We start from the raw sequence: 27,795 nt of genomic DNA on the forward strand, positions 1-27,795 counted from the left end.
TATACTGTTGCCAGAAACTTACCAGAGGTGACATGAGACTGGGACCACTGGCTGGGCTGTTCAGTAAACCCATCATAGACGCCTGTGGCATCTGTAATCCGAATATTCATTCTTAAATGAAGTCATCACACAGCTTAGTAAAGAGCAAACCTTAATGAATATGGCCAACTTAAATTGGTTTAGTTAGGGTTACATTCTTTTCAAAAACAGGTAGAGTAGGTAGGCTTTTTTTTATTTCATGAAGCATTATATAAGAGCATTATTGTTATCATTGGAGAATGGTGTTAAAGAAGTCTTCAGTATAAAGCTTTAAAGTTTCTAAACTACAAATTAAAACACACACAAAAAAAATCCAAATGAACATAAAAACAGTAGGGCCCTTTTCGTAGGTAAGGTCAATAACCCAGACCAAATGGATTTTTTAAGGCCTACTCAAAGACATAACCAGTGGAATATAATTTATGATCAATATGATGAAAAAAGAGTTAGTTTTGTTCATGCAAATCAATTACTTAATGTAAAGCAATCATTAGAATCTAACCTGTTGTCTTGGCAAGTGTTCAGGCATCTGTGGGGGACGGGGAAGAATCCAGGTCTGATGGTGTTCTTCCGGGCGCCCCTGGTTCTGCTTGTTATACAACAGGCGGTGAAGCTGTTGACTGGAGAACGTGGTGTTGGTGGAGGAGGGAGGCGGGGTCGCTACTGCCTCCTGCTGCTGCTGTTGTTGCTGCTGCTGTTTCTTCAAGTGTCGCTGTAGGAATTTCTGCAGCTGCTGGGATACAGTGTTGGACCGGACAGGGGTACCTGATGTTGGAGACTGCATGGCACCAAGCTTGTCTCGACCAGTGTCATCATAGCCGGAACTTACACCAACTGGGGAAATAAGAGATTTCAATAGATGGATTTCAATCTACAATTAAGAAAAGTCAAGATATCAAGTATTCAATATCATTACATACAGTAAAACTGCGATCGCTCGAGGTCGCCGAGTCTAAACCTCGAGGGAACCGATGTTTCGAACAACCCGATTTTCAATTCTCCAGTCTGTTATGAAATATCTTTCAGTGTTTTTTAAGTTTGAAGTCGTCTCTTTACTAAGACAGCGATTATGTGTTGCATTGTGGAAATCGCTTATATGTTCAAAGGCTGTCTTATACTATATGTATACTAAATATAAATTTTAAAAGTAATATCAATAAATTAATAAATAGAATTTTTTATTTTTACAAAATTGCCATATTGCAAAGCAAAATGACAAGAAGGAATTATTTTCATAGATTCCGATGTTGGATCGATATGGTAGTGTTTATTCATATTTGTATTACTCATTTACATTTCTCAAAATTAACTTCTCGTTATTAACTTCTCATAATTATCATCTCAAATGCCCATATCAACTAATATCGGTCATGCGGTTTTTCACACCATATCAAATTGCATTTCAACTGTCATTGCAATTTTTACAACTTGCGAAAATTTTAACACCTAGCAAATGTTTTGTTTATTTTGGAACACACATTCGGGAAAAAGTGTGAAATTATGACCTCGAAGGAGCCATAAGGTTATCTGCACGATTTGTGTACTTGGGACCAAGGATATTGCTCGACTGCTCGACATAATTAGGTATCGATGCAGCGTGGGTATATTTTATATGTAAATAGAAGGAAAAAGTTCGGGACCAAGCTTCGACCTCGAGGGAACACCGCTTCTCGAACGACCGCTTGTTCGAGGGAACGCAGTTTCACTGTATGTACAATCAATGCCCATGATATTTCTATTGACCAAAGGTAATTTGATACTAGGTGTCCGATCTGTTAATACTTGGTATGTTAAGTTTGCGGGAAAACTTTCACTGGTCTGCTGAATGTCTCAGACCTTTCCACTCAATGTCCACAAGTGGTGAAAAAATGGCACAGTTTTTATCATGCACTGGAAGTAACATCATGTACATTACACAATTGGTTGCCATTTTGTGCCTAGAAAACGCAAAGCATCTATATTTTAAATTCTTAATTTAAAACTTGATTATCTGAAATGGTCTCGAAATATGCTGTTTATAGATGCAGTCACTGATTTATGACATTTTTCTTTTGAGGCATGTGTAATAAAAAGTTATTGAAATGTTTGCATGGATAAATATTGCTCTCGTGATGTGGCACAATATTTAAATTCTGAATGGAAAAACCATGCCATTTTTTTAGTCTTATGATTCCTTAAAAATATCATTCATTTACTATTGTCAATTGTCCAAATTAAGAAATTCTGAAAGTTTTAAGCCAGAAACATTGATTTTTTAATTTTACTAAACAAAATAGTAGCTTGACGTTTTTGAATAACAGAAAAAAGCCCAATGAAATAAACTTTTTCAACCTACCATTAGAGTCTGGCAGATTGTTGGAATTAGATCCAACAGAGCTACAGCGTGAGATGAGTTGGGGCTTGGGCTCGATATTTGTACGGGATTGGACCTCCTCGCCCAGGCCCATCTCTTGCTGACGCTGGGAACGCACATCTGCATAGCTACAGGGAAGGAAAGGGTCGACAGTAGATATCAATGATTAATATGATATTAAGAGACTCACTTCTTCCATCTTGATTCAGAAGCAAAATAACATGACAATCTGTTTTGGAACAAAGTGCCCAAGAGTTAAAAATCTTGCAAGGTGCACAACTTCACATTGCCACATATATATGCTCTAAGTTTCATTTAATTCCTTCCTTTTGTTTCTGAGTTCTGTTATGGACAAAATTTGGCTGAAGAAAACAAATAATTAGTATACTGACAAAAAACAAAATGTTTCCTTTTCAGAAAAGGGGAGACATAATTACTGAATGACGGTCATATAATTAAGAAACACCTTAATACACAATAAAAATCTCGTTAGCAGGTCTTTCTTTGAATGAAGTTGAGTTTAGTATTTTAACCAGACCTGCCCACAGGGTTTCTATTGCTTTATTTAAGTAACCTAAAAGAATGGTCATTTTACCATGAGCTGAAAAATGATGAAAAAGACACCTGTCATAGATATCAGCCCCTCCTGTTACCTGACGACAGTGTTGGTACAGTTGATAAACTCCGGTTTAGAGTTCCACTGGTGGTAAACGATGAAGTAGCGTGACCTCAGCCAGATCCATTGCTGACCTTTTGTCAAGAAGCGGTAGTAACATGATGTACCCTCCCCTGTCTTCATCACTGAAACAAATCATACCTCAACATATTGAAAACTACTCAACATTTAAAGCTGCATTCTCATAGATAGACCACTTTGAATTTTTTTTTCATTTTTTGTCTTGGAAGGAGCCAATTTTTACGTAAATGTCTGAAAACCAATGACATAAGACTGCTGACAAATGCCCAGTTAGCAGTTTTCATGTTAAAGATTGAAAATTTATGTTTCATGGCTAAAAGCGTTACTAATGCACCAGTCAAGTAACCACGGCCCTCCCAGGTCCAGGGGTATAACGGGGATAGCCGGGGAAATGGGCAGTGTTTTTACCTTCCAGGTGGCCCGCAGTGCCGGATAGATGGGGTGGTTTTGTCTTTGCACCAAACAAGGCAGGGAATGGGCCTTACTTAGGGTCCCTGGGGTGTGGGGGCATTTGGCGGGGGTTTTACCTGCAGTTTGTGCCCGCAGGGCGGGGATCTTGCCCGGGCTTGGCTGGACCCAAAGTCAAAGTCCCCGCTATTCCCCGGACCTGAGGGGCCGTGGTTACAATTGACTGGTGCATAACAGTAAAGAAAAAATGAAATTGGCAGTTTGCCAAACAATTGAGATCTGTTCTTTTGTTAGTTATCTAATTTGACTGAATTGAAAAGATTGGTCACAAAATCAGCTGATTCTGAGACAGAAAATAAATAAATCAAACTGTTCAATCTGGAGAGTTCAGCTTTACGTCTAAGAAACACAATAAACAATGAACATGAATCATAGTTGTTAATCAGCACAGTCTTAAAACTCCAGGTGGATAAGGCTCTTAATATTCACTATATTCCAAAGCCCAATCCAATGTCAATTACTGAGCAAAAGCTTTTGAAATAAAACATGTCATAAAAAAACTGTTAGATATTTCCCTACATACAAATCATAGTAAAACAGACATGATGCAGTCTGGATTCCAGACAGTAGATCTATTAAACCTGATAAATGGAATTTTCTGATACTCTTGAATGAAAACAACATCAGGCTAAACATAAAACCTTGCAAACACAAGCGATGTAACAATGTAATATTTCTTCCCTACATTTTACTCAGATCTTATCATATGCTTATGATATACACACAAGCCGTTAAAACTCTTTTGCCAGTATTCCAGAAACACAAATCTAAACCTTTTCCTGACATAAATGCATACATACACTGTTCATGGCTGATAGTGACCCCATCCAGATCGTCTGGGTGGTAGTAGTCGTACCCTGAAGTGCCCAGCACTTCAAACGGCAGGTATCCTATTATAGGGGGTGCTCTGAAAAGTTGACGCAACATTTAGAATAAATTTCATTATCTTTTTGCGGTGAGATTGTTCAAACAAAATAACTACAATGAACTGCAAAAACTGCTTTGTGCTGCTGGTGATGACTGATCAACCAAGACATCTCTGAACACAGAACTTCCATCATGCTTCTAGAATGGTATGAAAACAAACAAATTGTGGCCATTATAAATGATTTATAAAAGGAGAGAATAATCCTACCATATTTATGCCATGTGCGCAATTAATTGTATAAAAAACTGTCAAATACATTACTATTAAACATTATTGTTCTCTTTATTTACATGCAACATTGTTCTGTGTCCGTTATGGAGCAGACAACTGGCCGCAGTCAACAGCTTCAAGGTTTACTTTAGGGTAAACATTCCAGCTGTAAAGAGCTAATGGTCAATGAGTGATGTTGTATAGAATTGAACGTTGATGTGTATTATCTGGTTAGTTACAGTTCCACTTACAAAAACAAAACTCAACATTTTAGTATATGTCTTAACATAAAATGCCTATAGGTGTGAACACACAGTCAAAATAACCTGTGATCGAGGAAGAGGAATTTCCACTCGAGACTATGTCGTGAGGAGAACTCCTTGTTTTCATCGACAATGGACATCTCCCTGACCAGCTGGGAGTTCTGTAGCCGGACGGTACACAGAAAATACATCTGACCCCCACCACCCAACCCCTCGGGGATCTGACAATCGTCATCTGGAACAGGTGGAAGTATGCAACTGTAGTATATATATGTTTATAAACTGCATTCAAGTCACATCTGAAGGCTATATTTTAAGTGACTCAGTAATTCGTGAAAAATGTCTCATTTGTTTTCTACTTCCTGTAAAGATTTAGCTGTCTTGTAACTTGCCAGGTAGGTTTCACTCAACATCATAAAACAAATCTACATTTAACATCTTTATACTAAGCAAAAGGTGTATCTACCTGAGCCAGCCACGATGCGACGGAAGCCACCACGAACGGTGACCTTCTCATATTGCGCTTGTTTCCTTGGATCCATGGACCCACGCAGGAAATTACACTCAAAGCACACAGGACTGTCATCTGTAACCATTCAAATTCTGAAGTTGTTTGTATGTTAATGTTGTCTTCTTTAGATTAAATTTTATTTACGTTTTCCATATAAATGTTAAACAATGAATACCGTATGGAAGTCATTTAAGACTTTGGTGAAACACTTACTCCATACAAAATCAAGATTTTTCTATCCTCTTGGAATGTTCTAAACTTGTTTTGAGTAATATAGTTAATGGTATACATAGATCATAAATCAAAATGCTAAAAGCCAAAGCTCTAGCCCCAACTTCTCAAAACTTCTTAAGCTAAACAGGCTTAGTAGCTAATATCAATTAGCCTAAATGCATACGTAAATATGACCTATATAAACAAATGGTTTATTGTTATTATCTAGGGATGGCAACGAGTACCGGAGTACTCGAGTACTCGATCAACGTCCGAGTACTCGAGTACCAAATCACTACTCGAGTACTCGGAAAAAATATAATAAAACAATCTATAAAAATTACCAAATACACAATTTACAGACAAAATATCAGATCTGGTTGGTTGCCAAGAGGACAATTTACGGTCCCTCTAATCCCCGCTGTGTACACAATTGACCTCAAACAATTAGTTGACAGTTGTTGTGATAGTTGCAAACTGTCAACAAAGGACCCCTATTTCAAATTAGCACTGATGTCAATTAGCGAAGTTTTGATAGCGGTACTTTCACCTACACAATTCTATTGTATATGAAGTACAGACCTTTCACCAAACAATGGACGCTAACGAGCGAAAGAGTATCGACCGTTACGAGAATTGATTTCTTAATGGGCGTATTTTAACTATTTTTGCAATGATTATCACGATTGATTGGTTGATATTTTAAATCAAGAATTATGAATATTAATGAGGTAAACAACAATTACACAGTACGAAAAACTATCATTTAAAAAATAATAATTTGTAGAGTAAACAACTGAACTTCGTACTGAATTTCGTTCATTGTAATTCTGATTGTTGTTCATTTCTGCAGTGCATACTTGTATAAAATGAAACGAATAAGACAAATTAAAAGCCTGAAACAACATTTGTGTTCTTTTTATATCATTTTTTTGTTAAAATACGTAATGAAAGTTTACTTTAAAGGTGAAAATGACCAATAATACGACCAACGCACAACATACGTCATTAACGATACATGTATACACAATCTTGTCTAAAGTTGCAAACACATATTCAATTTTTCCGAGTAATCGAGTACCCGAGTACTCGATCGAACGATTGTCCGAGTACTCGAGTATTAATTTTACTACTCGTTGCCATCCCTATTATTATCAGAAGGAATTCCTATTTAAACCTCTCATAGATGTAATTACATCATGATTATATAAACACAAAAATAGTTAGCTTAGCTGGAACCTGTTATTAAGGACTTGGACATGATTCGAGAAAGTATGGCCAGAGGATTATTTTTTGGTAAATTTAGGCTGCTATTCAAAAACCCAACCCCCTCATCCATGACCCAGCTCCACCTTACCTCTTTCATAGTCGGTGGTGAGAGCAGCCCTGTAGTTGTAGAGGATGTTGTGTATGCTCGAAGACTCTGCCTTGTTGATGAAGTCATATATACTCTGGTTCATCAGGTCAGTCTGAAACCAGGGATATATTCAATACTAGCAATGGATAAGCAAATAATATTATTCTAAATTCACCTATAACTTGGTTTTATATTAAGTTTATTTCTATCTAGAGCTATCACAGTTATGATAAATCCCCCCAGATGACGCCTTGACACAGGAATGGTTCAATGTAAAGTTGTGGAATTAACAAGCGAAATGTGAAAGCAATGGCATATGCACAACAGCCCATGCTGACTGTGATTCCTATGAAGTTCCATGAGTGTAGGTGCAATACCTTTCGGTGCTACATGTGACAAAAACAATATTTTAGACAATTTTTAACTCATTACTCATGAGTGAAATGTGAGGGAATGGCAGGTACACAGCAGCCCATGCTGACGAACATACCTATGAAGTGTTTGTTCAATAAAGTTGGTGCTTCATGACAAAAATTTTCACACCATTTTTCTAAGTCAAGGGACAAAACTCATGTTAGCCTCACTGAAAAACGACACAGGGGTCATCACTAAAATAATGTATAAAAGGAATATAGAGAACTATTAATACTGGAATAATCCCAAGACATGAACTACATGTTTCTTACCGGTAGATGTCCAAGAAGGGAAGCAACACTATCGGATGTGTACATGATGATTCCTTGCTGTGTAAACACCAACATGAAGCTGTCCAGGGCCTTCGTAGAAATGTAATAATAATAATAACAATAATAATAATAATAATAATAATAATAATAATAATAATAATAATAATAATAACAAAAATATTAATAATAATAATTATAATTATAATAATAATAATAATCTCACACACACAAATGCATGCAAGCATGCAATAAAAGACAAACATTTGGAGAATACTTTTAAACACTGTAAATCCAAACTAATTACCATTTCAAATTTATTTTTTGGTGCCCATTTCATTTCTTCTTTGTTTAATTAAAATTAAAAATCAGTAAACCGAAATCACTATTTCAAATTTATCGCTATTTCAAATTTATCGCTATTTCAAAGTCAGTATTACGGTCCTGAATTGGTATTTCACATCTATTTATCAATCATTGTTTCAAACTCGGTCATCTTATAGTTTTCACAGTTGACTGCAATAGCACACAGGCATTGGATTGAGGTGATAATAAAGCAAAATTAGCCCTGGTTCAAAATGACATTGAGCATTAAGTATATTATATAAATAAATTTTATATAAACTGTGCTATGTTACAACTGCATGGATTTGCTGTCTTTTTGTTTTACATGCATAACATTGTTTTAATAAAAAGTAAAAAAACAAATTATTTGTCATTTATTAGGAATTGTTCAACATAGAATTACATGTTTACTGAACAATCACTCAAACAAAATGCAACACATTGGTGATGTGTAGCCGACATTGCAATATTCACAACTAAATTTTACGTCACCAATAATTCAGGAATGCTGAATAAGTGAAGAGCACTTCAAGTCTTGCATTTCTTAGCAAAATAGTTTTGAATTGATCCTCATAACATGCATTCGTTTTTTTCAGTGAATGTATTGTCATATTGTTTGTTTTGCATGATGAAAGCAATAAAAGTCTAATTGAAAAGTAGACAAAGAACGCCATGATATGAGTGACCTTGAGTGACCTTGCCACTTTGGGCCCAAAACGCTATCACATGGTAGTCCTCCATAAACTATTCCTACATATCAATTTTGGTCACAATATGTCAAAGTTATTTAACTACCACACTGTTATCTATTTTTTGTAACAGTGACCATGACCCTAAGGGCCCCAAACGCAATACCATGAAAGGTCTCCATTACCGGTAACTTCCTATATACCAGGTTTGGTCACAATATGCCAACCCTTACTATTCAGTACTAGCCATTTTACTATTCTTAGCTACAGTGACCTTGACATTGACCATAATTCTCAGGGCCGAGTGATAAAAGATTTACTGTGATTTACTATAGTCTCATTAGGTAGAAATACCGTGTTTTCTGCACCTTTCTTTCAAATAAACTCGTATCCTTCATAAGAACCATTGTTATTGACATTTATTCACCCTTTTTGGTATATTTAAACAAGTTCCTTAGTCAATCAGGGGCAATAATTTGTATAAAGGATAATATGGAGTTATCTAACCTCATTGTGTGATGGCCCTGAACAATTGTGTAAAGTATTGAGTGAATTGAATGAAGGGTATTTAATTGGAGTTTTAAGTGAAAATCCCAACATGTGCTAAACTTTAACCGGACACCGACACAGACGCGAGTAGTACAGCCTTCCTTAATCTTCGAATAGTCCAGCTAAAAACATTGTATTTCAAAGATAATGTCATTTATATAGTTAAATTCAAGATAAAAATAGAGTATATCTAAACAAACAAATCACAAGCTTTTGCCAACCCTCATCCACTGTATATAACGCTGCTGGTCTAGAGGAATAACTTAACAATTATTTAAGCCACAGTTACGGCCCTTGCCATGTCGTTTTCTATGTGTGGAGGGGGGATGGGGGAATAATTAAATAATAGTTATGTCTCTACACCAACAAAATAATAAATAATCCAAGTATTGTTAGAGAGATTGTGTTGCAGTATGCAAGCAAAAATGTATATGATGACCATAGGGTGTGAGATATTTTGATGAAAGTGTGTTTTTTAATAACCAAATGCGCTATAAATTCTGCGCTATATTGAAGATTTTCAAATGAGTTTCTTCTTCCCTATTCAACAAATTACAATAAAACATACCTCAAGCATAAGATGCATGAATTCATCGTTTGTGAGGAAAGATGGCTTCCAGTTTTCCTTGATTTCATTCACCTGTGCCTGATTGGTCGACTCTGAAGTATATAAATTACCAGTTCTGAATCAGTCAAGCAAACTTTGAGATAAGATTAGTTTGGGAGTCAATCAACCATGCTCACATCCATGGATTCAGGCATTTTCAAGGACTCAGTGTCAGTTTAAATCCATACTGGTATTAAAATTGTCTTGATGTTTTCTTTCATACACATTTGTATTCCAGCATTGGAGATTATGAAATGATTAAAAGAATTTCATTTACATTACAGATTAGGTTCTCTCTACACTTAGACCACAGGCAAGTCAATAATCTGATCTCTCAAAAATGTGCGCTCTTCTATATAAACAAATGTACTCTGGGTATCTTCTGACCTTCAGGTAGTTCCTGCACTGATGTTTACTGAAAAGGATGTGGCAGTGTACTCTCAGCTCTGAGGCCAGTTTAAATGAGACATCTTAGACATAAACCTTACAGTGCTGAAGTGTACTAGAGGACAAAATCTAAACCCAAAATATCCATATTAAACTTCTTATGATATTTTATCAGAAATTTATGATCTTATACCTATCAATCTTTATTGAAATGGGGCCCTGGACTAATGTCCATATCCCCTGGCCCTTGCCTATTAACACTGACTGTAATACCTTCTAAGCTGTGATTTATGACATCACCTGATTTCATTGAGGCAACTGTGACCATCTATTTTCGCACCTAGTAAAATGTCTAATCATCTGTTAATGCAATGTTCACAAGTTGAAAGACTAAGCACTGGTCAATTTATTGTTTATTTCAAACACGTCATTTAAGGAAAATGTGTGAAATCAACCTTGAGAATTTCATCTATAAATATTTGCGTTTATTCTATGAGTTAAAAACCAGCATTGATGCCGAGTTTTTTCAGTTAATTAAGCTTTTAATTATTGTCAGAACAATTCATAAACAAATAGGACGGAAAATGGTTAAAAGCTGGCCATTTCCTCGACCAACCTGCTGTTCTCTAGTTTGCATCCATTCCATAATCACCCCTTTTCTGAGCTATTATTACTTTATATACAAAATATCATCGAAAAAAAGTATCAAATCGAAATAGTTAAGATAACCTTCGATTGTGAAAAAGTAAATTCCATTTTTGGCTCTACACACATTTATAAACTCGGAAGAACTACATTTTGTATGTGTCTCACATCTTGAGCGATTTTTTTTCCTGTCAACAATCATATGGTTCAGATGTATATTTATTATCTTTATACTTATTTTTAAGAATTGATTCTGTCCAACAAAAGCAGGGTGTAGTAAAAAGGCAGCAGGTTGTTGGAAAGGGCAGCACGGTGCCAGACCCTGCTATTTAGACCTAGCTGGAGCAATGTCGTGGTTAACTAACTTCATCTTTCCAGTAAAGGTGATCTTGATGAAAAATATGCTATATACTCAAAATACCAGTGTGTACAGAAATCAGACAAGAATGGTTCAGTTTCAAAAGCATCAGTCCTTGACTTGATGGGAGCCTTATTTGAGAAGGAGGGCATAAGAAGCTTGGATTTGACGTACCCTGATGTTCTTTCAAAAAGGAGATGGTGGATTTGAGGACTGTGGACTTGTCCATTTTCTTGTTTGTGGTGGACACCATCGTGCTAAGCTCATTCACAAGCATATTGAACTGGTCTCGACGCTTCTTCTCACTCAAGTTACGGTTTAACCTAGAAAATACAATATCATGCATTTTTGCATCTGAAAGAGGGATTTAAATTAATTCTAAAATCATTTTATGTTGACTGTGTTTGAACCAAATATGTAACAATGGATATACCCATACATGTTATCAACAACGATCAAATAATTTCTTTATCCAAGCAATGCATAATAATACTGCAGAGCAAATCACTTTGAGCCATATTTTGTTTTACCTATAAATGGATTTATTACCTATATGTTTTTATCCAAAATGGTTAAAAAAAAATTATATATATATATGTAGCAATACCTAAAAACAAAAGTGAAAGTAGATGTTTTGTGCAACCAGCATCAGGGATGTGTTTGATCCGGCAAAGGGTTTTGCAGGCGGTAAACGGACATTTGCCCCCCCGGACATTTGCCCCCCCCGGATGTTTGCCCCCCTTTTGGACCATGGCGGACATTTGCCCCCCCGCCGTTTTCGAGGGGGCGGACATTTGCCCCCCCTCAATGTTCGAGGGGGCGGACATTTGCCCCCCCTCCATTTGAATGTGCTATTTTGATCTTGATTAGTGAATTACTTATCATACCATTCAGAGAACAGAAACGTATTTTTTGCTGTATATACTTGTATATATGAGTGCTATAAATGTGCTATATGACTTCTGATTTGAAATAAAAATATTATAAAAGGATTTACATTGTTGTCTTACCTAAGCCTACATCGTCACATGTGTGACCTGAACGGTGTAATCTGTATTTATATGTAATTAGTGACAAACATACAAACTGGTGTAAATCGGTTGGCAGTTTGCACGTAAATTGAACAAATAGTTAAAGAAAAAAATGTTCATTTTTTTTATATATTAATATATTTTTAATATCTTGGTATAAACTTATAAAACCGGGGGGGGGGCAAATGTCCGCCCCCTCGAAAACGGCGGGGGGGCAAATGTCCGCCCCCTCGAAAACGGCGGGGGGGCAAATGTCCGCGATGGTCCAAAAGGGGGGCAAACATCCGGGGGGGGGGCAAACATCCGGGGGGGCAAATGTCCTAGAATCTTTGCAGGCACTTAAGGCCCACTATGGGATTCAAAGGGGGCAAGGCACCCTGCCGCAGAAGCAAAACTGGCTTTTAAGAAGCCCTTTTGAGGGCTCTCCTGACTTCTAATTTGAAGCAAATTTGAGTGTCAATTCTAACAACAATTGAAGTAACAACCAAAAGCAACCACTTTTTTTTAATCAGTCTAAAAAGTTGGTCCTTGTAGCCATAAGATCCGCATACAAATCACATCCCTGAATTCATTAATATATAATGGAAGCCTTAAGCATAATACTTTAGCAGGTATGCAAATTCTACAATTTATTACATACTTATCTTTTCCAGCAATGGAGGACCGTCTGTGACTTCTATAGTCATCATCGTCGTCTGCCAGCGCACTGTCACTGAAAATATGGGTTGTTGAATTATGATTATGGTACAATCATGTAACCTTTTTAAAATAATATATATAAACTAGAATTCCATAACTTGGATGAGTTGCCTATTAGCAGCACCCCTGAAACCATTTCTAATACCAATTTTAGTGTAAAATGGGTTACCTTGACCAAGACATTTGATATAAAAAAAATCACTTGGGGTTATTCCATAATTTTCCATGCACAATGCTCCATTGGAGTTTTAGTAACAAGTCAAGGCATCAAACTTTCTGGGTACCGTATATTGAGCAAAAATTGGGGTCATCTTCTGGTCATGAGAAGTGTGCATACCAGATTGGAGGACTCTGTAACAAGTCATTCACAACCTATTGATGGAGAATTGAAGTGTGAAATTGACACAGACAACCAACAACATTGATGCAAACAACGCTGCCTAACAAACTGTTCCCTTTGTATCTACAAAACAGTCCAGCTCTATATCACAGGTATGTTTCAAATACAGGACTTGCTATATATATACTTTCACTCAACAATATCCTAGCCATTTGGGAAACTTATTTTTCAAAGCCTTACAAGTGGATGGTGAAATATTGGACCTAAAAGAAAAAGAGGGACACTAACCATTAAACACACTTGTGCCTAACATGTACATCAGGGATGATCAAGCAATATTATATGTATTCCAGTTTCCCTCACAAGTGTAAAAACACTTAAATATCCAACAATTAACCTGATGCTGTTAGTCACCCAACCATTTTATTGAACACTAAAAGGATAATAATAATTTTATTTTATCAATAAAATTATAATGCACAATCCAATGGATTGCTTTGAACACCTCAAATAATTAAACTCTATAAACTGTCAAGGTGGAGAAAAGCTCCCATTGGTGTCATATTTGTGCTATTCAGCCTTTTTATAGTTAAATTTCAGCCCTATTCCCCTCCTGAAAGAGTTAATATTTTTCCCTACATAGGTTAAATTACAGCAGTAACGCTTTTCAACAAAATGCTTTAAAGGTTAAATTATCCATCGGTTTATGTAAGAGTCCTTGTTGTTGAGCAGTTTTGTTGTCAGTTTTCTCATTTTTTTTCTTGACCATACCCCCGTGTAATTGTATTTTTTTTCAGCAATTTCATTATCAAAGAGTAATTTTAATCTTGGTGCTTTCAGATGCATTACTGAGGGAAAAAAATTAGTCCAAAAACATGAGATAGTTCCTTAACACAGTCTGCACTAGTTAGTATTAAGGGTATACATTACATGAAGAGACTGCTAAGTATGACAGAGTTTTGTATTATTTTTGTTCAGGAAGTAAGGGTATATATTACATGAAGAGACTGCTAATTTATCAGAATGACTGAGTTTATTATTATTATTTTTTTCCTGAGCAATAAAATAATTGCAGTGACAAGTGTTTTTTTTTCAGTGACCGAACAGATTTCTTAGACAATTGGCTAGTAAACATGTTAAAATAATTGGATGACTCAGGTAAAGGTGCAAGGATTCACTCCTATACATTGAAAAATTGATTTTAAACTGCCAATTTAAATCAATACAAACACTCAAAAATTTTGATTCGATCTGCATATTAAACATCATGCCGCAAAATGACCTATTCGTTTAATTGAATCCGCATTCTAAACATGTGAAGTTTTGTTACAGGGTGTGCAATTTGTTAGTAGTTATTCTGGCATCCAATTAATAATAGATTTTCATTTTTACTAGCCAAGTAACATGGTGTCTCCATCATTGAAAGATGCTCCTAAAATACTAAAATCAAGAGTGTGGACACATTTAAGGTTCAGCGACGGATTGATACAAGAAGAAGCGAGTACAATTTGTTTCGCTGACGTTAGTTATCCAAAGTCCTATAGCAGGACTAACCTGAGTGAAAAGGAAACACTCCATCAATGTGTTGAAATTTAAGTCTGTCAAATCGTCAATTTCAACATGTACATCTAGTCTAACAGTTTATGAAAAGCATGTTTAAATAGCACTGAAATTATACAATGATTACTCAGTATCGTTCGGCTTATTTTTTAAAGAATGATGTCATGTCTCGCTGCACAATGATGATTCCTTCTCCGGATTGTTTGGTAGTTGGTCGAGTGAGCAATGCGGCGATCAAATCTGATGAGATAGACATTTTTGAATGATATTCAGGTTGTGTTTACCAGCAATCATATACACGCTACATCACCAAAATGTATCACTCATTTTCTAATGTCTGTAACATACGTGTGTTCAATGTCATTCTTTAACAAGTGCTAACTGTGCTACATTGTCACATCAAGCCGATGCCCGAGTGCATTCGCAGTATGGTGTGAAAAACTATGAGATAATCTAGTTTGCAATAAGGATTGATTAATAGGCGTGAAATAACAAATCTGGGAGCATAATTTTTACTTCGGAATAGCGATTATTTCGGACTAGCGATTCCGGATTAAAAATTATTAATTTAGTTAAACAAAGAGGATAAAATCTGGACAGAAAAATAATTTCTAAATAGCAATAATTTCGGATAAATGATGTTCGGAGAAGCGGTGTTCAACTGTAATTTGGAGAAGGAAGAAATTAATAATATTTATTCCATTCTCTTATTGTCTGAACACCATCATAGCTGATAGTATTAAGCAATTTTTTTAAAAGACTGGAGGAAGGAATATTTGATTTAATGGTCTCAAAAACACATTTTTCCAATGACATATTTTGTTCTGCAAGTGCATTACAGTATGACATGACAGTGAATCATAAGAATATGATAAATCATGACATAAAGTAATTCTGTATAATGAAAAAGTTTAAGGTTTTCAAACAAAATATATATGTGAATACATTTTTTTCGTACTTGCATCTAAAATACTTTGAAATTTTGCCAACTTAGACCTGCTAAAAAATCCCCCTGAATACCACCAAATTTTTTCTGAACAAATCCCCCTCAATGGTTTCCAGAAAATATGGCATGTATGGTCTAACAGCATCCACTTGCCAGATGAAAGTTTTTTGAAACTAACTGATTTGAAAACTAAAACAACCTTCATATCCAAATCCATTGCTGGTTATGTCATATTTTGTTGTTTAACCCTTTAGCACATAGGCAAGTGGCCAGATTACACCTCCCAGTCAATAGCCAACTTACTGATAAGCAGTCCTTATCTGTATAGGCATTTTATAGGAATCGAAAAAGAGCAAATTATTACAGCAGTATGACCTTAAATTTAATATTACTCCAAATAATTGTGGCCAAATTTTTTTTGTGAATACATTTTTATAGATCTATAATTAAATTATCTAATAAATGGTGTCAATGATGAAATAGAAAATTATTTTATTTCATCTGTGAATGCATTTCCAAGATGGAATTGTAACATTTCTTTAAAATTTCAAAACTTCATTAACCCTTTTGCACATAGGCAAGTGGCCAGATTACACCTCCCAGTAAATAGCCAACTTACTGATAAGCAGTCCTTATCTGTACAGGATTTTTTGGAGATTTGAAAATTAGCAAATTAATATCGCAGTATGACCTTAAAATTAATATTACTCCAAATAATTGTGGCCAAATCTTTTTTATGTGAATACATTTTTATAGATAATTAAATTATCTAATAAATGGTGTCAATGATGAAATATAAAATTATTTTGTTTCATATGTGAAAGATGGAATTTTAACATTTCTTTGAAATGTCATAATTGCATTAAATCAAAGGGTAAAAAAATGCTGGGATCAATCTAAATTTTATTACCCCTATCATAAAAAAGACCCGTCTGGATTAAAAAGCCGTCTATTGATGTTCTTGTGTTTAGTACACAGAAATATGGCAGGAATATCCGGTGTCATCCAGCTGAGCGATCCAGTCCAGGGTGTCTGTTTAACTTTATTACCCCCGCATAAAATTGTTTACAAAAGGAAAGCCGATAAATGTTTTCCCGGTATGAATAAAAAGATATAGATCATCCAAACACTTGCACAAATGTGTTTACCTAACCTATTTTACAACTGGAACCATGCTGGATATCAATCAGCTCAACAGAAAATTTACTCGTCATTTTCTCAGCTACTTATTGTTTCTATTGTTTGTAACACAAAATATTATCTACAAATAATTATAATCTTTATTGATTTTAATGGTTAATTGAACTGACATAATATATTTAATGATTTACGCATCAATGCATTTGGGGATTTTTCATACAGTACTCAGCCTAGTGGTCTTATTACATCACAGTGTGATCTCACACCTGCAACTGGCAGCATAAATAATTACCTTCAAATTTTAGCAGATATTTTCAAGGGAAAATCAATACAAAAAAGGTTAAGCTTTAGTTTTATGAAAATCCGGGATATTGTTAACAAAAAGAAAGATGCAAAATTGAAATGACCCTATAGAAATATGCGGGCGATGTGTTTACATCCAGTAGTGGATAGGGTCGGCCAGATGCAGCAACACCTGCTAATGAGCTATGTCGGCCAAACTCGTATACCTGCGCTCAAGGGTTAGGGCCCTTGTACAGACATAGGTGTTTATGTAAAGCATGTAGCTAACTTATTTTCAACCAATTATATCCAAATAAATTGCATTTGTCTCGGAATATGATAAACCATCTTCTTCCATCTAAAAAATACCATTGGGATCATTTCAAGCGCTCATGGCAGCATTAGAATTAATCGAAGATGTGTGTTATGGCGAAATTTGGCCGATAGTGTGTATTTTTTAAATCTGATTTCTGCTACAATTTGGAATAACTGGTAAGATTGTTGTGTCATTCATTGTAAAAGCGATTATTCATTGCCCAGAATGCAGTTATATGCTTAAGAGTAGTATATTAGCAGACAATGCAAAAGTCCGTCGGACATGTCCGGTATATTTCAATTTTGACAGACGAAACTTTTGTTTTGGTCGGTCACAATGTCCGGTGAAAAATTAAAGTCAGCAGCATTTAATTTTCGGAAAATTTACTTTCAGTTTCTAAATAAATGTTCAGAGTTATTTTTATATCATGTTTATTCAGCGTGTTAATCCGTGTTTCACTATTTGTAAACCCCGTTTTGACATGTTTCCGTAAAAGCCGATAAAACACGTAAGGTTCCGATTTCAGCTCGTACTCTAATACTTTTATTTTACGGAAATGTTTGGAAATTACAAAATTCCGTATGTAGTGGTTCCCGGCAATCGTGTTAATTAAATATGATGATTAATATACCGAGCTGACTTTCTTTCCGCTCTGTTTAACATTGCCAATAACAATAACTCTACTTTCGTGTTTGCATAAATGTTGTGCCTGAGTTTGACTTGTAGTACAATTCGTTACATTTTATAACAGTATTGTATCTTTAATTTAAAGATGAATTAAATGAGTAAGATCTAGCTGTTCCATGGGTAGACAAACCAGATACGAGTTTTTTTTGGGAGGCAAGGGAAGAAAATAATTATGACATTTATATGATCCGAATATTGATTTTTTTTACATTATGTTTGGCTTCTTTTTTTGTAATTTATTATAGTACTGTAGGACAAATCTAACCAAAAAGATCTAAACCTGTTATAATGGGGAATTACAAAACTTATTTAAAAAAGAGGCTTAAAATCAAGGTTTAGGCTGATGTAACTGAATACTGTTTGTAACAATGCAACAGGTAAAAATTTGGTGCGACAGGTAAACTTTCAGTGTTTACCTGTCGCAATGTCCTGTGAAGAAGAAAAAGTTTTTGCATTGTCTGTATTTGCTATAAAATTTATGTCTAAACTGGACGTTAATCATTTCCATGACGAATTGTGTTTTGGAACGTTTGTTCTCTTGTTAATTATATAACCCTAGTGGATTTTTACCTTTTATAAAATGTTGAAATTTGTTGACAAATCATGATCAAAAGTTGAATTGGGTCCCATGACGTGATAAGCAGCCCATAAAATGTTGATGTATTTTTTTTTTCCAGGGTCAAGACTGCTTTTACCCAACTGAGGCCACAGGCAACTATTTAAAGTGAGCCAGAGGCAGCTGTTGGGGTCTGCATCATACTTTCAATACTCAGTGGTAGGAAGGAGAGAAGTTGGCAACACACAAAGAAAATCAAAATAAACTGCAGTGCTCCAGCTAGCCCGTTTTTCAATGGCGCAGCGCCCGTGCCCCTTTTCTTACCGCCCTGCCCCCTTTTTGAGTAGTGCCCTTTTCACAAATGCTCTATTAGCGCCAATTATCCTGTTAACTAGTGCCCTTTTTACTAATTAAATCATTATGAAAGATCGGCAGCCCTTAATCCGCTGTCATAATTGAGACAAATTACGTAACACTTATGATAATAGTGTTCCCGCTAGGTGTCGCCATGCCCCCATTGACTTCTTAAAATATGCCGTACTGCCCCTTCATCTTCCCATGTGCCTTGTCCAAGTCATATGACAGCTTATTGTGTATTTGTGTAGTGAGCAGACGACCTGTGTATTCATAATCGGCGATCTTTTATCCAATAATTAGGAAGAGCCAAATATGGAAACAACGGTTATTGAATGTCAGCCAATCAGAATATACTTTGAGAACTCGTTCATTCAATGATGAAAGTTTGTAGAATGCGATAGAAAATGCAAAGAGATGGTGAAAAATGGTGTCAAGCACAATTCAATCTTTTAAAATAATTGTTAATTGTATTGTTCGGACAAGACTCACCATTTTAAACATTAATGATTTGAAGCAGACGGTCACTGCCGATTTGTAAACACAAGAAAGGTGGCACTAACACAACCAAATACATCACTTTTTCAGTATATGTTTTGAAAGTTTATTTGTAAAATATTCATGATGAAAATTTCTTTGTAACCCACAAAAATATGTTGATGCTTTATTGCTACGTTTAACTATCATGTCTACGATCATGACAAAATTCGCGGAAACCGCCATTTTGTCAGAACGAATTTCGAAGTTATTTTATCAATGTACCATGTTTTGTAAGTGATTTTTTTTAAGCAAGGGCAGTGATTTTTATTGTCATTTTAATCTAAAACTTCAGCATATTAAACATTATTTCACCAAAGACAACTAAATTACAGCCAGGCTGAATATAACATTCGTACCCAATCCCGATCGTACCAAACTAAGATTCGTCGGGTTGGTATGAAATGCATACAACAAAGAAATAGTGTAACGCATACAACATAGGCAAAGAAGGGTTTTCACATTTGCATACAACATACACAAAGAAGGATGTTGAGAAACGCATACAACAAAGAATAAGTACAAAAATATTGACAGTGAAATTTTATTGTTTAAATCAATAAATTATTATGTTTATGAGTTTAGTGAAGTGAAAAATAGTTAATTCACTTTATTTTTGAATTTTGCTTCTAGAATTAAAACCTAATTGATTGTTTTTTAAACTTCTTGTTTTGTTTGAATAGGGAAAAGAACCTTATTTCAAATCATTACAATTGATTTAATGGTTTAATATCTAGATTTATAAAGAAACAATTTATTATTTCTTTTATGAAGACTTTGAAATCGGGGAAAGTAAGACAGAGTCCTTGGATAAATCGTGTTATAGTGTTTTCTTTTCAATAAAATGAGTTGAGAAATAACAAATATACGATTTTCTGGGGCAATTTAAAATGAATGATTTAAAATCGTAAAGATGTGTGTTTCCCATATGTGTAGAATCTGTAGAAACTTTTATTTCATTTATTGACTTTATCTTCTTCTGATCTGTGTATCTTACTCAGCTTCTGTGTATTGATCTTAATCTTTATTGACCTATATGCTGTCTTGTGACAATCCTTTGATTTCATTTATTGACTTCCTTATTATAAACTCACCAAAATTCTGAGACAATACTCCTATTATCCATGATAGCAGGTGCTATGCAATCGTTTGTTTGTTCTTTATTCACACATCGTTAATTTAAGGGATGCCATAAAGATAGGTGTTAGGTGACAAATGAAAAATATATAATGAATCATGATTATGTCATTAATGAATCATGATTATGTCATTTGGACACCTTATGGCAGACAATACCCATAAGTAATCTCCAATAACTGGTATTTTACTGGACAAGTGACCCTTAATTTTATTGGATAAATGACCCCCACCAATCTGTATATAGTACACAGCTTCTGTGTATTGATCTCAATCTTTATTGAATTTGATGATTTTGTAAATCTAGACAACTCATTAAGTTTAACGCCAAACTAAAACACAAAATTCCAGGAAAGCAAAAAAAGCCTTTTTTACTCTGCATTAACGCCAAAATTACTCATTAACATCAAGGACTCCAAAGCAGGATTTATTTTTTTATTTTTTTTCATTAAAGTTTGAGGCAAATTGAATTCATAAAATCCCTAAAATAGAACCATTACCAGAAAAAGAAAAATGTGACAGCTTTGTATATCTTGAAAACATAAGAAATTATAATGAACCAGTTTCAGAAATGTTTCTTACTGGTCAACCTTAATTTGACTGTTAATGACAAAAACTTTACAAAAAGCTTTCTTTGAAACATATGGAAGCAGCACATATGTTGTATAGAAAACATTTACTTAGTATGTAATACTATATAATGTCTCCCACTTTTCGGTGAGGATGAAGAACGGTGAAAATATAATTTTAAAATGGACCCAACAATTTCGCCTGCATGTCAAATTCACCACACCCGTCAAGACCAACAAATATTGTGTTAACACACCTTCAGATAATTCAACAACCACTGAGGAATTTCTATGTTTTTCATGCAATATTTAAGTAAAAAATTACTCAGTATAGTAAACAAATAAATGTACATGTAAACTCTTTACATCCCACATGCTTCTCTGTTGTATTCATCATTTTTTTATATAATATATTTATGCAAATGTGTTGTTCATTTTGGATACAATTTATAATTGTTACATATAATTTACAATAATTCTTGAAAATACATACGTATGTCTTTTATCAAATACCAGGTGCTTTACTATACTTATGAGAAATTATTTATATCTATTTATTTTATATCTGATGTATTGTAATCATGCAGTGTGACATGATATGTTTCTGTTTCATAAATGTGCTTATATAGCAGGGTTAGACACTAACATTTTTTACAAGGTAGTCCCTCGGACTACTGGATCTAAAATCCAGGTAGTCCAGCAAAAATTCTGATAGTCCAAAAAAAATTGCAAGCCTGCAACGGATTCCTTCAGTGTTTTGTTAGACTTCTCCTTAAAAACATTGTCAGTATAACCCTTTGATTGATCATGTTTCTTATCTGTCTCAATCTTAAAACTTCCACATTCTTCAAAACAATGTTTGGCCTTCAATATTAAAACCTTAAAAAGTCTAAAAACCATGCTAAAATACCCCAGAATAAAATTCTAAAAACCATGCTAAAATACCCCATAATCTGTCACTTTCAGGAAAATGTTGCAATAAATCAATTGACACCTCGACCGAGATCGTTGCTAAGTTACGGAACAAATGACATCCTACTGGTCAGCACTATTTGATAATTGATATTGGCATCCTACTATTCAGTAGTGTTTGTTAATCTATTAAAATGACATACAATAATGCTTTAAAAATATAATGAAATTAATTCCCAAAATGTTATTAATTAATTGGGAGTTGATAAGAATTGTTATTGGCCCTAACTTCAATGTATAAAATGTTACGACATTTTGGCGCGAAAATTAACGCACACAATTTCTGCCGTCGTCTGCAATTAGACATTTATGAGCAGTATAATTATTTTTTAAGCTGCTCTTTTAAAAGCCAGTTAAAATATTTCACAAGCCATACATAATGTTCCTTCTGTCTTCTTTATCAAAACACCGACATTTGACAATACTCTAAACGATAAATAAATAGACATGAGGCATGACGTATTTTCAGAAAATCTAAAAATAGTAACAACCATCAAGTTTTTGCTAACATCGTATCTGTCATTGTTTCTGACTGAAAATGCAAGGGATCTAGAAATTCTACCTCATTTTAAACCCAAATCTATCTCGCCGACACTGGCAGACTTTCACGTGTCTGACGATTAAAACACACCATACAGTGCAAAATGGTTTTTCCCATTCTAAATAAAGACATTCTACAGACTGGTTTAAATATTGATCGAAAGGCTATACGAATTGCGCGCGAAACTCGCTTAACAGTCCAGGTTGTCCGGAACTGCTCGGCCATCTTTGGCAAACTTTAGAATGAGTATTTACCGGTGATACTCGTTTTTTTTTTAAATTTTAACAACACGTTTTACGCAAGTTTAAACGTAATAAATATTTTATGCTCAATTACCTGATGTCATATTTACTTTTTCTAGTAGTCCGACGGACTATTGACTTAAAATTTCTTGTAGTCCGAGCACAAAACTGGTAGTCTCGGACTACCGGACTACCGTTAGTGTCGAACCTTGTATAGTATACACAATGAATACAATCTTTATTTCATCCAATTGCAAAGTTTTCATAAACTTTTTGTTTCCTTCAAGCTTAATTAAACCAATTTTAATGATTTCATATAAGGTTCTTTTCCCTATTCAAACAAAACAAAAAGTTTGAAAAACAAATCAATTAGGTTTTAGTTTTAAAAGCAAAATTCAAAATTAAAGTGAATTAACTATTTTTCACTTGACTAACCTCATAAACATACTAATTTATTGATTTAAACAATTATATTTCAATGTCAATATTTTTGTTCATATTCTATATTGTATGCGTTTCTCAACATCCTTCTTTGTGTATGTTGTATGCAAATGTGAAAACCCTTCTTTGCCTATGTTGTATGCATTACTCTATTTCTTTGTTGTATGCATTTCATACTGCGCCAGATTCGTCCCCTACATACTTGTATTTTTTTGGTATTTATTTGATTGCTTCAAATGTTTAACTGCCTTTGTTTTTTTTCTATTCATTTAACAAGATTTTAGGAAAAATGTGTGACATTAGACTTAAGAAGACTCCAGACAAGTACAATCATACTACCACAGACAAAGAGACAAATTCTAATTTTAATATTCAAACACACCCTTCTAAATTTTGAGAGAAAAACAACAACATCTTGTTTAAGCCTGAAAATGATGGAAAATGATTTAAATTGAGTATGAAAACAAAACAAATTCTAGGGGGAGAACCCCCCTCCCCCAATCGCCCCTATACGACTCATGTAGCTAGCCCTTTTCAAAACTCCATCCTGCCCTTTTCAAATCCTGGCTGGAGCACTGAAACTGCTATACCTGTCAGTGACATTTGCCGGCCGACTAAGAGACATTCGCTTTCCGTAGTTCATTCGCCTTGTTTATCTAACCCATCTGCACCACAAGCGTTAACAATAGTTATCAGCTGTAAGAAATCTTATGACAGGTCTTATGTAGGCGGCCATGTTTTGTGCGAAACTATTGGTACAGATAATAATTCATGTATTGAAAAAGTTTATTAAATCGTTGTTATAAGGATAATTTTAGATAAATTTTATTTCAGTTTTAAATGCAGTAATAAAGTAAACATATTTTGAAACATTACAAAGGATTTTTTTTTTAGAATTCGAACAATTTATCACATTTTTACTCGGTTTTACCAGATCCCGTATGTCGCCGTACCAAAACATATTTAAGATCATGCAATTCTTTGCTTATATTATTTACACAAATCGTTCATTATTTCTTTCCAGAATCGGTTAATAAATAATAATTTCACTTTAAGGAACTCGCTCATGGTTTGTAAAATGCACCTTTTTATTTCGAAATTAACTCTGATAAATCATAAGGAGTGTTGAATCTAAGCTGACAGCTAGATAGATGAAACCCTTGACATTTTTGAAGACCACGATTTTCAGCGTTACTAACAACTTTCAGCGATACATTGTTGCGTGATTGGTTGATTGACATTATAATGTGATGTTATCGATGTATTGTTAAAAGGTAGAAAATTCATTAAAGGATGAATAAATGTAAATACTAAATAATGAAATTATGGAAAATATTAATTACTGAAAACAAGATTGTAACCGTGTAATTAATAGCAGAAAGCGCAAAAATATTAAATGATTGGTAAATGCTAAAATATTTTTTTGTGATCAACTATCGTTTTATAACGTAGAAATACCGTGTGTTATGCACATTTTTTTTCAAAATAATCTCGGTATCCTTCATAATAACTATTGTTTAAGACATTTATTCATTCTTTAATGAATATTAAAACAATATTATTAATTGTGGAAAATATTTTTGGGAGCAAGAGTGCATCTTTAAATATCAAATAGTCTTTCCTTTATTAATTGGATGAGGATTATTTGTATATCTTGAGCGAACCATATATCAGCCATTCCAATTTTGTCTAAAATAGTTAATGCTGGGAAGCATAATTTTTTCCGTTATAGTTATTATTGCTATCGATATCATTCTTTAACATTGTATAAGTATGTTTGGACGGAGACTTATTATCAGATTTCAATATTCTCATCTAGTATTTGATCTTTATTTTTTACGTTCTAATACCATTGGATGTTTGCCTAATTCTCCATATAATGCAGATAGATTTGTCCTTTTTTGCCATTTAGAATTTTTCTCAAAAAATTACAATGAATTAATTCTATGTCTTTTGGTGGTTGTTATCCGAAAATTTCAGTACCATAGTTTAACATTGAGCCAATAAGACTACAAAAAAGTGAACATTTCTCTTCAATGTTAAGGTTTAATTGATTAAAAACAATAAACAAATCGTGTAAGGCATACAGGAAGTGGTGTGATACGTGTTTCTGTGTTACATTCCAGTTACCAATCTTTATTCAGTTATTAATAATTCTTTATTCAGTTATTAATAAATATTTGAAGGTTTCAGTCATTTCTAAATTTTTATTTAAGTAATAATTAGTTTTTCTACCTCTCTAAAATATCATTATTTTAGTAAATAAAAGAAAGTATAATTTTACATCGTTTATACTAAAAAACCCGTCAATATTATGATTAATATCTGATAATATATCATTCTATTTTTTTTTTTGTGAGAAAACTGCCTCTCTTAACTCTGTTAATTTTATTTCTTTATGAAGGTATTTATCATTGATATTTCTCATAAGATTAGGATTATCATTATTGTTAGTGGTACTGTATAAGGTTTTGAAAGTTTAAATTCACATAATTCTTCAAGCTCTATATTTTCAGCAGTTCGAGGATGTTTTTATACGGCAGCTTTACTTTTTTCCAGAACTCTTTTTGTTTTGACTTGCTTGGGGTTGCTTAAGCTTTCTTTTCCTTTAGGTTTTCGTTTTTATGTATGCGTTTAATCTTATTGTAGTAAGTATCTGCTGCAATATCAGTGTGTGTATACCACGTGATAAATTACGTCATATATGCTACGTCGGAAGGCAACATTTTGCTTAAAATGAAGACTTAATTCACCGCGCTATGATTAAAAATGGTGCAGAAATGGTGAAGTTTTCTTTGTTTAAGGTCTTCATTCGAAGCAAAATATCGCCCCTAACGTAGCATGTATGACGCGGTATACACACACTGAATATAATCACAACGTAAAATTGCGCAACTTTTACAACGTATAAATTTATTTTTAGCCGTCTTGAAAATGGATCTTGCATTATAGCATTTTGCATTAAACCACGGCTTTTTATTGAGGTGTGCAATCTTGACCGTTTAACTGTTCTTTCAACAGACATACACGTAGCTGAATCCTCATTTATCTGTATAAATGAACGTGTACTATTAGAGTTTATTTGTTTTGTTAGCATCGATAATTGTTCACTATGTGAAGATATCGATTTTTTTAGTTCCTCAATTTTCAATGAATGACATATAATATATTTTTGTTTTATATTATCGTTACAACTTTTATCGCTTGTATTGATCAGAATTTATATGGTCTGGTATCACTTTCTTTATCTAAAGTAAAAAAAAAAATATGCCTGGATGATCTGAAAATTCATTTTGTTCCAGAATTTGAAAGTTCGAGATATAATTGAAATCCTGTGGTTCTAATAGTAAATAATGTACAATGCTCGATCCATTCATTGAATGAAATGTATAACCTCCCATACCTAGATCGCTGTGTAGTCAAGAAGTTAAATTGGTCATTTCTTATAACTTTTGAAATAATTTGATGAATATAAAAATTATGTGTTACAGATGTATACATCCTCGTTAAAGTTAAATAGATCTTTGGATAACTTTGTCCATAATAAGCTATGATTAATAAATAATGCATTTACGGAAAATTCATTACTGATAACAATATTGTATTTCATAGCTGAAAACGCAAACATATTAAATGATTGTTGTTAAAAGATTTACTGTGATCTACTATCGTCTCAAAAATTAGAAATGCCGTGTTTTCTGCACTATTTTCCTTCATAATAACCATTGTTTTTGACATTTATTCATTTTTTTGGTACATCAAAAGAATTGTATTAATTGCGGCAAATCTTATTTGGGGGTAAGAGTGCATCTTTAAACAAGTACATAATTATATGCTTTGAAAGTCATGCTTCTGATATCAAAATAATATCATTTTGATTAATAATATCTATAAACTTAGCATCTTAGAATTTTCTGGAAAGGCCATATATATATTCCAGGATAAGAGTCTTAAGTCCGACCCTCTTGACCTCTCTAGGCACTACTTTTTATTGGGTCACAATGTTTACCGTTAACAAACTATTTGGTAAGAGTTCTGTCCCCTATGATTGAGTCATGATAGACTCTCACTGTCTTCACGGTCCGCGGCTTCTCTTGTCAGTCAGTCAGTCAGCCAGCCAGCCAGTCAGTCAGTCAGTCAGTC

General features: G+C 34.1%; 1 protein-coding gene across 1 annotated transcript in view; it reads right to left on the reverse strand.

Annotated features, from left to right (window-relative positions):
• LOC128227952 (circadian locomoter output cycles protein kaput-like) overlaps nucleotides 1–24,378 on the reverse strand; it is a 31,501-nt gene extending 7,123 nt beyond the window's left edge. Inside the window, exons 1-13 of the mRNA XM_052938937.1 lie at nucleotides 24,243–24,378; nucleotides 12,974–13,045; nucleotides 11,477–11,625; nucleotides 9,874–9,965; nucleotides 7,726–7,815; nucleotides 7,040–7,151; nucleotides 5,425–5,544; nucleotides 5,022–5,193; nucleotides 4,358–4,464; nucleotides 3,046–3,193; nucleotides 2,375–2,520; nucleotides 542–873; nucleotides 23–91 (exon numbers count right to left, since the gene is read on the reverse strand). Of these exons, the coding sequence (XP_052794897.1) occupies nucleotides 23–91; nucleotides 542–873; nucleotides 2,375–2,520; nucleotides 3,046–3,193; nucleotides 4,358–4,464; nucleotides 5,022–5,193; nucleotides 5,425–5,544; nucleotides 7,040–7,151; nucleotides 7,726–7,815; nucleotides 9,874–9,965; nucleotides 11,477–11,625; nucleotides 12,974–13,045; nucleotides 24,243–24,295 (1,662 nt within the window). The 5' untranslated portion in view covers nucleotides 24,296–24,378. The remainder of the gene's footprint in view (nucleotides 1–22; nucleotides 92–541; nucleotides 874–2,374; nucleotides 2,521–3,045; nucleotides 3,194–4,357; nucleotides 4,465–5,021; nucleotides 5,194–5,424; nucleotides 5,545–7,039; nucleotides 7,152–7,725; nucleotides 7,816–9,873; nucleotides 9,966–11,476; nucleotides 11,626–12,973; nucleotides 13,046–24,242) is intronic.
• Between the last annotated feature and the right edge of the window lie 3,417 nt (nucleotides 24,379–27,795).

The sequence above is a fragment of the Mya arenaria genome, chromosome 3 (genome assembly GCF_026914265.1).
Source record: "Mya arenaria isolate MELC-2E11 chromosome 3, ASM2691426v1".
Classification (NCBI taxonomy): domain Eukaryota; kingdom Metazoa; phylum Mollusca; class Bivalvia; order Myida; family Myidae; genus Mya; species Mya arenaria.